This window comes from Aulostomus chinensis, chromosome 22, assembly GCF_037954235.1.
Source record: "Aulostomus chinensis isolate RoL2024-O1b breed Wild chromosome 22, RoL_Achi_v1.0, whole genome shotgun sequence".
In the NCBI taxonomy this organism is placed as follows: domain Eukaryota; kingdom Metazoa; phylum Chordata; class Actinopteri; order Syngnathiformes; family Aulostomidae; genus Aulostomus; species Aulostomus chinensis.
Genome location: NC_141341.1, coordinates 10,980,669 through 10,993,940, shown reverse-complemented (window position 1 = coordinate 10,993,940; position 13,272 = coordinate 10,980,669). Strand labels below are relative to the sequence as shown.

Below are 13,272 nucleotides of genomic sequence, written 5' to 3'. Positions count from 1 at the left end.
GATCAATACAGATTTAACACAGCCAATGGAGACTGGACTGACAGTTTGACATCACCAAACATGAAGTATTTATTTCAGATTGTGTCTCATGGACATTATAGCTGGATTTAGATAATACTGGCTGTACAAATGTATGTATTATATGTTTGTTTGTTTATTTAAAAATCTTATTTATTAATTTATTTAATGTATTCTACCCATGCATCAGCATTTTTCCTGATATTATTTACAGTACGTCACCAGTTTATTGCAGTCAACACTTTCAAATTGGCGTAGGATGATGGCGTTTTATTTTATTTACCAGGTGAAACGATACAGCTGCTATTCATAGTTCATAAAGTGCATGAGAAAATAAATCCATTGTAAAGTTAATTAACTTTTAGTGCAGAAATAGCTCATCTCCCAGCTGCCAGTGGGAGCATTGCCTAATATATGTAGAGGTGTGTGGTACAGTCAAAAATGTTGAACAAGCTACTGTCGAAACTAGAAAATGAGACAATTTAGATATTTGATGATAAATGATGAATATATAAATGATTGTTTTTACTCAGTATTTTAATAGTGTATTGGCCTTTATTGTGTTGCACCTCTCTTAGCTATCTAATCTCAGACACTGTATATGAAACTTTAATGCAATGTTAAACGTTACGGGGCAACATAACCTTGCATGTCATCCTCAGTTTGTTTCCATTCATCTTCAGTATTGAGGCTGGACGTGCAGATGTGCGCTCCCACAGTATCTCTGTTGCACGAGTCTGGGTTGACGTAGCGTCGAGCAGGTGCACTGTTGTTTGTAACACGACAGCGTTAAGTGTGACCTGGAAGAGTCGTGGGAAAACTGAAAATGAATGTTTTCGATAAAGTATAGGGAAAAAAAACATGCCTATATTATATTGTAGCACTTTCATCTCCATGAAACTTCTCTCTTCCCATCTGAATGACTTTTTTGGACCTAATAACATATCTCTTCTGCTCCCCCTTTCCTATTTCGGTTCCCATGATAATGCTATTTTTTTTGGAAAGAATTATACAGATAATCAAAAGTAATTAAAGTCACGTTTGTAACGTGAGTATGAAGAGAGAAACTATTTAAATTCTTGTTATAATTCCTTTTTTTAACTCAAAAAGTTAAAAAAAATTGCAAATCATAAAAAGCAAACTACAAATACCATGTTTAAAAAGAATTGTCAGTTTATTTTACACAATTTGGTATAATGTGATGATATTTTGTAATGAATTTTATTTATGTGAAAAATTCAATATCTTTTGCAAGTAACATAAAAACTATTAAACACAGACGTATACAAACTGAAGCAGGAAGGAAGTTGTTGAAAGTAGACGAGTCAAACCATTTTTTTTTCTTTTTTGCTCATAACACTGATCACCACCAATGAGAGTTTGTGATATATTTAAAATGTCGTATCTAGGAGCTGCAATTAATGAATCTCTCATAAATTTTCAGAGAAGTCGAAACAGTTAAGCAGTCCTCCGAGCTTAAAAGCTTCAAAGTTGAATAGTTGGCACTTTAGGTGAACACATTTATTTACTATAATAAATTCAAAAAGTCCATTCATATATAATCCCTTATTTGCTACAGTATGAATCTGTAGCCAGATGCCAGTACATCACACAATATACTTCCTATATTTTCCATATTTAGTATTTTGTATAGATAAAATTAACAATAACAGGGAATACTGAAAAGTGTAGTCATGAAGTTCTCATCATAAAATTCACTTGAGTCATATTTACTTGACTCTAATGTATTTTGGAACACGCAAATTAAAAGTAGCTTGCTTAAAAAATGTTCTTAGGATTGACATGAAAGTAAGTTAGGAAAATGGCAATGTGGCAGGACATTAACTCACATTTCAAAATTTTGTATTCTTGCATAGTCACTGTTTTTAATGAAAAAAAACAGGCATAACACTTTGTAATGCATTTCTGGGTTAGATATAGTGAAGAAGCATAGAAAACACAGCTCCTGCATTTTAAATGGACCTAAATCGGGATAAAAGTTCTAAAAAGTAAGTAAGTAAAATACAGATATTTAGCCCAAGTAAAGCAATAAAACATTGTTCATAGCCTTTGTGCTAAGCTAACCCCAAGCTTATGCTTTCCCTGTTTTCAGCTTTTAATGCTAAGCTAACCGCTGGCCTTCTGTTCACCTTTCCAGTTTCTGTGCTAAGCTAAGCACTAGCTTCATTTTTACCATAAAACATTTTAGTATCACATTGTCTCATCTGACTTTAAGCAAGAAAAAAAAATCCCTAAATGTTGAGCTATTTCTAGATATTTTAAATTAAGTCAAATATGTCATATAGCATTCTGCTAAATGTAGGCCCTGTCCTTGTTTGAAGATATTTCAGTGTTGAAATAGTAAATAAAGCACGGTGCTGTTGCTGTTTAGTATTATTATTGTACAGAAGGCTCCGGCAGTGTGTCTACTCATATAGTCACTCCTAGCATATTTTTCTTGGCACTAGGCTACATCCTCCTGGTGTGCTTTCTGATATGAATCTCTGCTCAGCAACATAAATCGTAGCCATTTACTGTATAGCTGGGGAAAAAAAAAACGCTCCTCCTTTCATTTTATTTTATTTTCAAGCTTGTAAATGCGACGGGTTATTTGTGCAAAGAGGCGGCTGCCAAATATTACCAGTGTACGTGGTTCTCTTGGGGTTTATTCTGATTATTCATGGATGTGTTGCACATGCATTGGTTGTTTCTGAGTTCAGTTGTTTGAGTAATGAATAAAAGAAATATTTTGAGTTGTGAATGACATTTTGGTGAAGGCAGCATCTCTTGCTTCGGGTCTGTTTTTCACTTCTCTGTCTCTCTCCATCCTCTCAGTCCCCTTCCCCTCATCACTAAGGTGCTATTTATAGTTGACCCGATTTTCTCCCCCTGTGTGTCTTTTTTCCTCTATCTGTCAGAAGCTACAGTAGTCTCACTATCTTGTATTTAATCACACAATGCTTTACAGCTGCTAATTTTTCTATGTTGAGTTTTGTCACCACAAGTGCATGCATCACATCCAAATGATAAATTTACGCATCGAAAACGATACAAACTCAAGCGCAACATCGCTGATCTATGAGTAGCCTTTGAAATGTGTGGTCTTTGGTGCAATGACCACCGACATGTTTTAGATGTTTTAAGACATTTGGTCGCTTTTATGCCAGTTATTCTTCTTGGGAGCAGGTTGTGTCCCCCTCATATTTCATTTCACATCATCAGGTGTCACTTCCCTCAAAACCATTGACATTCTAGTGTTCTACTTGGCTGTCACGCTAACTGGCAATTGAGGAAAGGAAAAAGGGATTGGATGAGTTAAAATTATGATTCAATAATTATAGGGCTTTTGTAACTTTATGGTGCACACTGAGTCTTTTAGAATGTTGACACACTTACCCATTCACACACACACACACACACACACGCATAATGGTAGAGGTTGACTTTTACAATAAAGGCCAACACATTCCTCTGTACCAATTACATACAACTTGGTCAATATCCTACTAAACTAATGCCCACTTACAACCAGAAATTAATTATCTTCCATCCACGAAATGTATAGGTTTTTTTTTTTCTAAACCTCCTGGACATGTCAATAATGAGCAACAGCACTGATTTTTATTCATCGTCTTTGGTGCACACATAAGACATCCATGGACTCAAATGAATGCTGCAATAAAATACTATATATATATTATATTTTCCACATTTTGTCACGTTTTAATCTACTTCAATCCCTGTCGTCACTACAAACCAGTTAATTTCTTGTCAAAACTTTAACCCTTAAAATGCACTGTTTAGTCTTTGTTCAAAAATTCTTAGCCTATTCTTTTCAGGCTTTACTATTCTTGTGCAGTTTTGAAATGCATGGCCATTACGGTGCCGTATCTATTTTGATTTGACACGTCATACTAATCCTTAGAAATCAGTGTAACTACTTTCTAACAGGCCAAGACTGTGATAACCAAGAAAAGAAAGATTAAAAACCCAGTGTCCTGTATCCTCCTTTACCTCCATTAGTGGAGATCAAGAAACCAGCATGTACAGTATTTGTCCTATAGTCTCTTGCCAAGATGTATGCCATGTTCATGAACACAGCCAAAATTAATATCTTTTAATTAATATCCCAAAAGGTTAAAGTGTTGACCCGATACATGAGACCAAGAGGAAAGAGGTTTGAGGGAGGAACTGAAGATGGGAGCTGAGCCAGCCTCTGTGCAGGATCACAGATGGCCATTTAGCCTCCCAAGGAGAGCCAGCATCTCTGAGATCGTTTAACTTGGCTTCATGCTGCATCTCTCTCTCTCTCTTCCATCACACAATGCCAGCTTCCCTTGTGTTGGCACACTGGCTGTCTGGCTGTGTGTTTGTGTCATCCTGCAGCTCCCTCACTGTGCTGTCATCTCAGCCACAGCATCAGGACTGATGCATAATCGCCAGTAACATTTGAGAAAACAAAACCAGCCTTGTGTGAAGACAAAGGTGCCAGCTTCTCTATGGCTAGATAAATGTACAAAAAATAAAGTAGCACAAGCGCACCCTGGCCTGTAACCGCTGACGTTTGAGAAGACGTATCCGGGAAAGTAAAGCCAATGATTCGTTTGAGGCCCCTTTCAGGATCATTACGCCTCTGCATCAAGGGGTTCTCTCTCTTTCCTGTCCTCTGTCCAAGGTCTGTTTCTGCAGATTGCTTCCTTTGAGCGTTCAAGAAAACAACTACTGTAACGATGCAAAACATGTGATCTGCGCATGTAGTGACCGAAGTACTCAGTCAGCTGAAAAATGTTCAATTTGACCAGTAGATTGCACCTCCAATCCTGAAATTGACGGGGAAAAAAACTGCTGCACCCACCAGCAGTGAAACAGTGAAATTAATTGCAGAGGAGTACAAAGTCCACAAACCAATCAAGGAGTTGCATCTTATTAAAGATACAAGCTACGCAAAAAGTAACACCAACGACAGAGCGGTGCAGGAATTAGTCTTAAAACTTAGAAATAAGCCAGCATTGCCAAACATCTGGATATAAGTTAGTATTGCTGAACATCTGCTCCATCAATTAATTAATTCGTTTTGGGTTAAAATGTCTGAAAGTTTGAGTTTCACACAAGTTCCAAAAAAAATGAAATCAATTACCGGTACAAATTAAATCAATCAATTATAAATTAAATAAAATCACAAGAAAACACGTGTCATTAGTGCAAATAATTTAAACAGCAGGACGTGATGGTCGTTAATACAAGAGTACCAATATTGTTTTACAGCAGAAATATGGAGCTGCATTTGTGACAGCAATTGCCAAATATTGGCAAGAAGGGATCTAGGTGGTGCAAACAGAGCTGACATTAACAGAACAAAACGGAGTCCAAGATTAGCGCCGTGGAAAGCTTCCTGGATGTCTGGCTTCAAAAAGTCAAACTAATCCATTGATTGAGTTTCTGCGTTCACTCCAGTCACTTCTGCTATCTGAGGATCTTGGTTTTGATGTATTGGCAGAGGCAGAACGGAGCGTTGTTGCAGTGATTCCTCCGGGGCCGCAGGCGGTGGTGTGACGGTCCCGACAGCCTCTGAGACACCAGCAGCTTCACATAGACAGCACTGTAGGTCATCAGAAGCTGGTAGGCTTTAGCCTGTCAAACAGTCACAGATTCTGCATTCAAAATTCAATTCTGATCCCAGATTAGGTCCATTAGGTTTTCCTACCTGAGCAGGTAAAGATGCATCAGGGACGAGACTGTGGTTGATGGTGACTTTAGCACCCCCCGGTGAACTAGGAGAGGAACTGTTGCCTGTGTCATCAGCTGTCAGCAGATGACTGTGCTCATCTGAAGCCTGCTCAACATCTGTCCCAGCATCCTCCGCGTCAGCAACCAAGACCTCGGTCACAAGGACGAGATGGGACATTGTCTTCTTCACTTTGTTCTAGAGGAAATTTGACAGTGGGTCACTGAAAAGTCCTAAACACAGCGAGAATGAGGGTTATGAAATTTGATACTTTCTGAAAGGGAATTTCCTCTTACCAGAAATAATTTGTCTTTCCTTTCTACTGACCCTTCTCCATTTTACTGAACAAAATTAGAGGTGCATAAAATAAACTTTTTTGGAGGAAGCGCTTATCACTCGACTGGCGCATGATTTGGCTCAAATACAGCGTGGAAGACATGTAATAGATCAGTGGGGGTCAAAATGAATATCACCCACCTGAAAGGCACACATTTAAATGTAAACAGATAACTATTTATCAATCCTTTTCATTGATGTAGAGTGAGAAGAAAGGAAAAACGCATTCTTGATTGAAAAAAATGAAACAGCATTCGTTTGTTGCGCATACGGTGAAATGATGATGATGATGATGAGGATTTTGAATGAAGACTAACATACGAACACAAAGAAAATGCAAGAAAACAGGAGAGTGGCAAACGTGTATTAGATTGACGTACCTGATTGTCATTTGCCACAAAGTTGCGCTCCAAAGTTTCAGTCAGTGTCCTCAAACAGTGAGCCATGTCCCAGTACACAAAGTACAGCTACAGAGACACAAACACATCCCTGTCATACACCAGAGACCTGTCAGAATGCATTCGTTCAATTTCTTCTTCTTTTTTTTTTTTGACTGAGCAAAATCAAAAATCCAGTTGTACCACAACAAGGTGGAAGAAGGGCTTCATGTCAGCAGTCAAACTGCAGTTTTCTTGTGTATTAAACTCTAACATTACTTCCTATAGCATTCATTTGCAGTGTCAATGAGTGTTTTTACTGATATTCAACACTTTAGATTGACCTGATTACCAGATTCTCTGAGCGGTGTTGAAGTGGGTGCTGTTTCATGTGGGTAACCCTAACTAGCTCAAGCTCACTCTGTGTGCTTTTAGTCAATATAGAAGACTCTGGTCATGGAAAAATACTGCTGTGGCCTAAAAAAAAAAAAGAAAAAAAAGAATCATACTTATAAGTCTTCAACTATTGAGGCTTGCTGTTCAGGTTTAACACTGCTCAAATCTTGTCACATCAGCAGACTACCACGGAAAGCAGAACTGACAATTTCACTGACAAAACAAAAGAGCTGCTCTGTTTGGCACAACAGGAACACCATATGGTCACATTTTGAACATGCTAGTTAGGTTCAAAGGAACAACCTGCAAGTTTCCAGTGCAGTTCTGCACCCAGTCGGCCACAGCCACTAGCAGCTTGTGCTTCACCAGCCGCTCGTTCACCTGGATCAGCCGCACGTCCAAGTTCATGTTGATCTGGCACAGAAACCCATAATTAGCTATCGATTACCCTCTTGACACAAATACTGAAACCAAACGTGGTCCCGGTTTACCTCCTTGTTACTGTGGTGGAGGACAAAGATAATGGCTGTGGTGAGGAAGATGGAGACCAGACTGACACAGAGGCAGAGGACCCAGTAGTCGCTGATGGAGATGTAGAGGTGGAGGGTGGAGAAGACGGCACACCACAACACCACGTACAGCACCTGGCGGGGGCAGGGCAGAGGATCCCAACATTTAGGGAAAGACTCACAAGTTTTCCAGTTTGTTTAAGTCATTCAATGATGCACTAAATGCTCAAATACTGATCCACAGCGCTTGTTCTGTGCAAGAATAATTCCAAGTTTGTTTGACATTTTCGGGTGAATATCTGGTAAAGGTTGTTCTTTATTACAATCCAATTTAGTCGTTATCATCCCTGCTCTGCAGCTCAGGACAAGAACTCAAAAAGGGAATTCTAAAATGATAAATCCCTCTGGAAGTTATTGGAAGGGATACGGATGGCTGAGGCCTTCAGGTAAAAATATGTTTGAGCAGAAACTGCACAGTTGATTTTTCTGTCTCTTTCCCAGCAGCCGTGTGCAGGCAGGGGATCATTTGCTGCCTCGTCTCACTGCAGCCCATGTAGTAGTTGTGAAATTTGATGTCATGGAGGCACTTATGATTGAAATGCACGAGTTTGTAAGTCACATGTCCATGTGCACTCATCGGTATGCTGAACTTGGCGACCGTAACACAAGCTGCAGCGAGAACTGTGGTGAACTAAACTTGTGAAATAACAACTAAACCGACAACTAAATTTGTGAAATGCTTTGATCACCTCTGGTCGATACGAGCGTGATGACTTGATGCAGCCAGCGGCGATAGTTTCGGTGTAGTAAACCATGCATTGACCTACCAACCTTAAACTAGACAAAACCACAACGAAGTTATGATTTATTTCTTTATATACATAACGTGCATAAAACCACACCTTGTCATCTTCACATCTTTTTGTGTGGTGCACCAGTGCTGCACTCAAGCCACAAGTTGTTGATTTTTTTTTTTAATTAAAAGAAAAAGGCTTTCTGTTTTGCTCTGCTTCCTTTTTCTGTACAGAGATCATTTCCTGCTGCGCAGTTAAAGTTGAGCGTGCAGCTGGAGAGATTAGGAATGAAAACAGGTACTTTTGATATCACATTCTGATAAATTGTGAGGACTCTAGTCAGTGAGGGCAACAAACTCCTCAGCACACTCCTGGGCGAAAACACCTGAAACGTTTCCTGTTGAAAACATTTTTTTTTAAATAATTTGTTTATTTGTTTAAATTTTGCTGGTTGATTGTAAAACGGGAATATTTTGCAAAAAACTGGTGACCTTTGACGTTGACAGAGTTAAAGTGAGAGCAAGTGAGACCGCGAGGTGCTGATCTTACTGGCGCCATGATGAAATGGAAGAGAGCTGAGTTGAAAACCATGTATCTTCTGACTGAAGGGACTTCCAGTGCTGTTTTCAGTGGAGCCACTATGTCTGTTATGGGAATCTGAAACATTAAAAACAGTTATTTATCCCAGCATAAGATCAAACTTAAGATTTCAGTTGTGTTATTGTGTGTTTATCGTATTGTGCTGCATCAGTCTCTTGTGTTGCTTATGTTGCAACACAAAGTAGCTGGAGTGTTTTAGGTTTCAGATTTCTACCATGTTAGGTTTCATTTCAGGGTCGAGCTGTGATGGCCTGGTTCAGGGGCTTGTGTTTGTTTGTGTGTTCTGACCTGGAAGCCGTTCCTCTCCAGCGCGGCACAGCAGAGAGAGACATCAAAGTTGGGGTTGAACGCAGATGAACTTGGCATTGCCAGAACACACTGACCTGACAGCGAGAGCAAACGCGCGGGACAGAGACTATCAACAGATAAATATTTGAAATGTACAGATTTCAGCCACTTTTTACAATATACAGCCAAAATGAAACCCCTGCAGCAAGGTTGTGTATCCTCAGAAGGGACCACGTTGTTGTTTTGAGAATGGCAAACACATTTTGTTAGAACATAACACATGAACACGACAAAATATCCCAAAAAAATCCATTAGTTTCGGCACCAACTGAACCTCGCGTTTACATACGTGACATTAAGAGAGTTATTAACGTTACCATTTGACCATTTGGGTCTGTTGTTGGTTGGTGCTTGCGCTTCCGTTTGTTCACTCTCCTCCATCGCAGGCCAGACTGTGTTCCCGTCCTCCATCATCTCAGTGGAAACTACATCCTGATCATGAGAAAGCAAATACCAAGAAAATGACTCATCTCATCCACCTCCTGAAACCGCTGCCCTCTTAAAGGCTAAGAATAGTGTGCTCTTACTCATTTTTTTTTCTGAAAATATTGTGAAACGTACAAGCTGAAAATGTTGTGAAATCTGGGAAGTTTCCCGGAATTTTTTTTTTTTCTAAACTGAGAACAAGATTCTTTTGAAACATTCTTAAAATGTTGGATAAGGAAAAAATTTATTGATCAAATATTTGACAATTTCCCCCCAAAAAATTCAGAGAATTTTGCAGTTAAAACATTTTCTCATAGTAATCATTTGACCTGACAGGAAACATTATTCGAAATGTCTCAACATCTTCGAATGGTAAGATTGAAACCTCTTTTCTTGGACGTTATTGGAACTTGTGGCGAATGTTTTTGGAACGTTCCCTGCTAGATGAGTATTGAAAAACCGCTGGGAGTGAATTTAACAAGAACAGTTTATCAGCAGTCTGAAACCTGTTTCCTAATTGGCCTTAGACACACACACACACACACACACACACACACACACACACACACACACACACACACACACACACAAAGAGGATCTGATAGAATAGCCGTTGCACATCACTCAAAAAAACAGCAACACCGTGAAAAAAGGAAGACTGCACGTAGGTGCACGAAATCTAGGCATCATGATGTCATATGACCTGATGATGAGGTGACTGTTGACTACTGAATACCAAAACTCTGGTGTAAGAATTAAGAGGAACGGATCATTCAGGAGCTCACATTTATCCTGCTGGCTTACACGTCACACTTAAAGAAGCAGAACATTCTGGTCAGACAGATGTTGTGCGTCTCTAAAAAAAGTTCTTCAGATAAACAGCAGCCGTTATCACCCATAAACACGTGGACAGCTGGATTGAAGCGGCTCAAGAAGTCTCATAACCTCTCCTTCCGCGGCTGATGACGTGATGTCATTTGCAATGGTAGGACAAATGTTGGATGTGCAGGATATTGGATTTACTTTTTATGAGCCTTTAAAGTTGCAGGGTCAGAGTACAATCCAGAATGTCGTGTCTTATCGTGTAGCTGGATCTGGTAATAAGGGATAAGGAATATCTCTGTGAACTGGCCCCCTCAGAACTCCCTCTGATCTTTCCAACAGCCAGTCTTTGAGTGGGAAAAGAAAGAAAGAAAGAAAGAAAGAAAGAAAGAAAGAAAGAAAGAAAGAAAGAAAGAAAAGCTACACCAGCTAGCTCTTGTTCCAGCTCGCTTTCTCTCCAACATGCCACATTCTGGCAGTCAAGTGTGAACACAACGCATCATTTTGTAACCTGCAGTCTAACCTCTTCCTCGCCTCTTTTCTCGCTGACTTTTAATCTTCCATTTTCACTTCTTGTGTGCAAATAAAGAACAAATTCAGTCAGTTCAGAGGAGGGAAATTGATGTTCGCGCTTGCACAAGCATGCATGGCAACGATAAGACAGAGGAAACGGGGTTGTTGTTGAGCTTCTCAGTATCTGCTGCCGTCTGAAGTCATTTTGACTTTGCTGGTTGTATCTTGAGGGTAATTCTTGAAGACAATTGTTCATTCAAGAGCAATTTTGTTCTGAAATGAAACTAAACTTTAATATCTTTAGATATTTAAGTTAAAGGTCAGAATACATTTCATTGTTTTGATAAAAGTTTACATGAAAAGCATTTATTTTCAGCAGCTGCCCTGTATGTTAGATTTTAGAGGCTCGCATTCAAGAAACCTCGAAAGCAATAAAGACACACACACGCGCGCAAACACACACACACACGCTTGACATGATTAAAGACTCTACCTGCTCTCCGGTTCAAAGTCTGCCATGTCAACAAAGCTGTGATGATCTCATTCCCTTCAGGATCTCATTCCAATTCACAACTTTTGCTCAAATTGACGTCTTTGAGGCAGGTCATTCCAACTCTAGAGTGTGTTGCCTTCACGCTTCTCTCTCTCTCTCTCTCTCTCTCGTTCAGCGTGTGATTCAGATCAGCTCTGCCTCATGACCGTTGGAATGTGGTTTGTGTTTCTCAGCACAGCACAAGAAAGAAGCTGGGTGGTTTTAGCTCACAGGTTTTTATAAATAGAGTCATTTCATTCATTCAGATTGTTCTGGAAGCTGGGGGTGGTGGTGGCGGTGGTGGGGGGGGGGGTTCTGTTTTGTCTCAGTGTCAGAATGATTAATTGGCATCATAATAAGTAGCCAGTTTGTTTTCATTTGTGTCATGTTGCAGCTTCACTGTGTCACATATTAAATTTAATTCAAAGGAACTGGACAACACACACACACACACACACACACACACACACACACACACACACACACTCCCCCTCTCTTTCTAAATGACCAAGTAATGGATACAGTTATTTATATAGAAAAAGACAGCATGATTTAACCATGTTAATACGCTGCAGCATTTAATTTCACATCCTGCACCTTCCCCACATTCCAAAAGACCACAGAAAATATGGCAGTAGAGTCTCCACCGGTTCAGCCCAAGCGTGTGTGCTGAACTGAGTTTTGCGGCAGCATTATCGGTCTCCCACAATAAAACCATGACACTTTTGTTTGGTTAGCTTTTGTTGGATTGGTTAGCTGCATTTTTTTCTTTATTTGACTGTAACAGAGATAAACACAGGTGACAAAGTGGGGGAATACAATTCAGTGGCTAGAATTAAAATATGCCACGTATGATGACTCATACGCTTGCTTTTTCATTTGAGATGTGGATCTTCACTATTGTATTTTATGCTGAGATAAGGTAATAAAGGCTTACACCAATAAAATGAAATTACAGTTAAAATTGCAGTTAAAACATCGGTTTGGTTGATGTTTTTTACACAAAGGTCTTTTTCATCCTTTGAATTAATTCAGATTAGATTTATATTACTTAAACATTGTGTATTCTGAATAAGTAAAAAACTGAATCAATGTCAGCATTATTTTTGAGCATTAGCGATTTTTTAATTTTATTGTGACAAACAGCAAAGCTCTGCTTACATGTGAATGAGCAAACGAAGAAGCGCTTCTGTCTGTGAAGATCAGAGAGGACACAGAGATGAACTCTGGGTTCACTGAAGAACACGTGCCACACAGAACAGGTTAGCGTCAGAGCCACGGAGAAGAGCTAACGCTAACTAGCGTCCGAAACTCTGTTGCCATGGTAACTAACAGGCTGGCTTAAGTTTCCTCTCTCTCTGAAAGGACAGTAGTTACTTTTCTCACTCTCTCTCTCTTTAAAATGCATGAATTCCCTTTCTGAAATGGGAACAAAAAACAACTCAGAATTTCTCTCATGGTTTCATTTGAGTTGCTAGAGTCGGAGGTGGCGGCACGGTAGTGCAGTGGTCAGCGCTGTCGCTTCATAGCAAGAAGGTAGTAGGTTCATACCCCTGCCTGGCATGTAGTCTCCCTGTGGATGGGTGGGTTCTGTCCGGTTGACAAGGCTGTAAATTGACCATAAGCATGACTGTGCCTGTGAATGATTGTCTGTGTTTGTTATCTTGTCCCGTGTGAACCCCGCCTTGGGGAGGTGTTTACTGTTGTTGTCGCCGCTGTGTGGATCTCAGCGGTAGTGCGTGTCCCGACCGTGCTCTGCTATTGGTGCACTGTTTATATATATTTAATTAACTTTAAAAACAAAAAGTTGTTCAAAAATATTAAATGTACAAAATTAAATTTATAAGGTACATTTAAAAAAAACACACAAAAAAAG

General features: G+C 39.6%; 1 protein-coding gene across 6 annotated transcripts; it reads right to left on the bottom strand.

Moving 5' to 3' along the window:
• Window positions 1-1,343: 1,343 nt before the first annotated feature.
• On the bottom strand, window positions 1,344-13,116 carry tmem268 (transmembrane protein 268). Of its 6 annotated transcripts, none has more exons than XM_086192688.1 (10): window positions 12,948-13,113; window positions 12,558-12,631; window positions 9,421-9,535; window positions 9,044-9,138; window positions 8,705-8,812; window positions 7,344-7,496; window positions 7,156-7,266; window positions 6,460-6,546; window positions 5,723-5,941; window positions 1,344-5,649 (listed from the first exon to the last, which is right to left on the bottom strand). In XM_086192688.1, exons 1-10 carry the CDS (start codon window positions 12,958-12,960, stop codon window positions 5,482-5,484), a joined length of 1,143 nt encoding a protein of 380 aa, XP_086048814.1. In that variant the 5' UTR covers window positions 12,961-13,113; the 3' UTR covers window positions 1,344-5,481. The 6 variants fall into 6 exon arrangements, with proteins under 6 accessions (XP_086048814.1, XP_086048815.1, XP_086048818.1 ...); XM_086192689.1 differs by having other exon boundaries at window positions 12,558-12,589; XM_086192693.1 differs by having other exon boundaries at window positions 5,525-5,669; window positions 12,948-13,116.
• Between the last annotated feature and the right edge of the window lie 156 nt (window positions 13,117-13,272).

Excerpts from the sequence above, each read along its gene's own strand:
- tmem268 (XM_086192688.1), bottom strand. Across the intron at positions 9,536-12,557 it reads CTTCGTTTGCTCATTCACAT|GATGTAGTTTCCACTGAGAT; the intron begins GTAAGCAGAGCT and ends TCTCATGATCAG. Across the intron at positions 5,650-5,722 it reads ATGCATCTTTACCTGCTCAG|GCTAAAGCCTACCAGCTTCT; the intron begins GTAGGAAAACCT and ends ACTGTTTGACAG.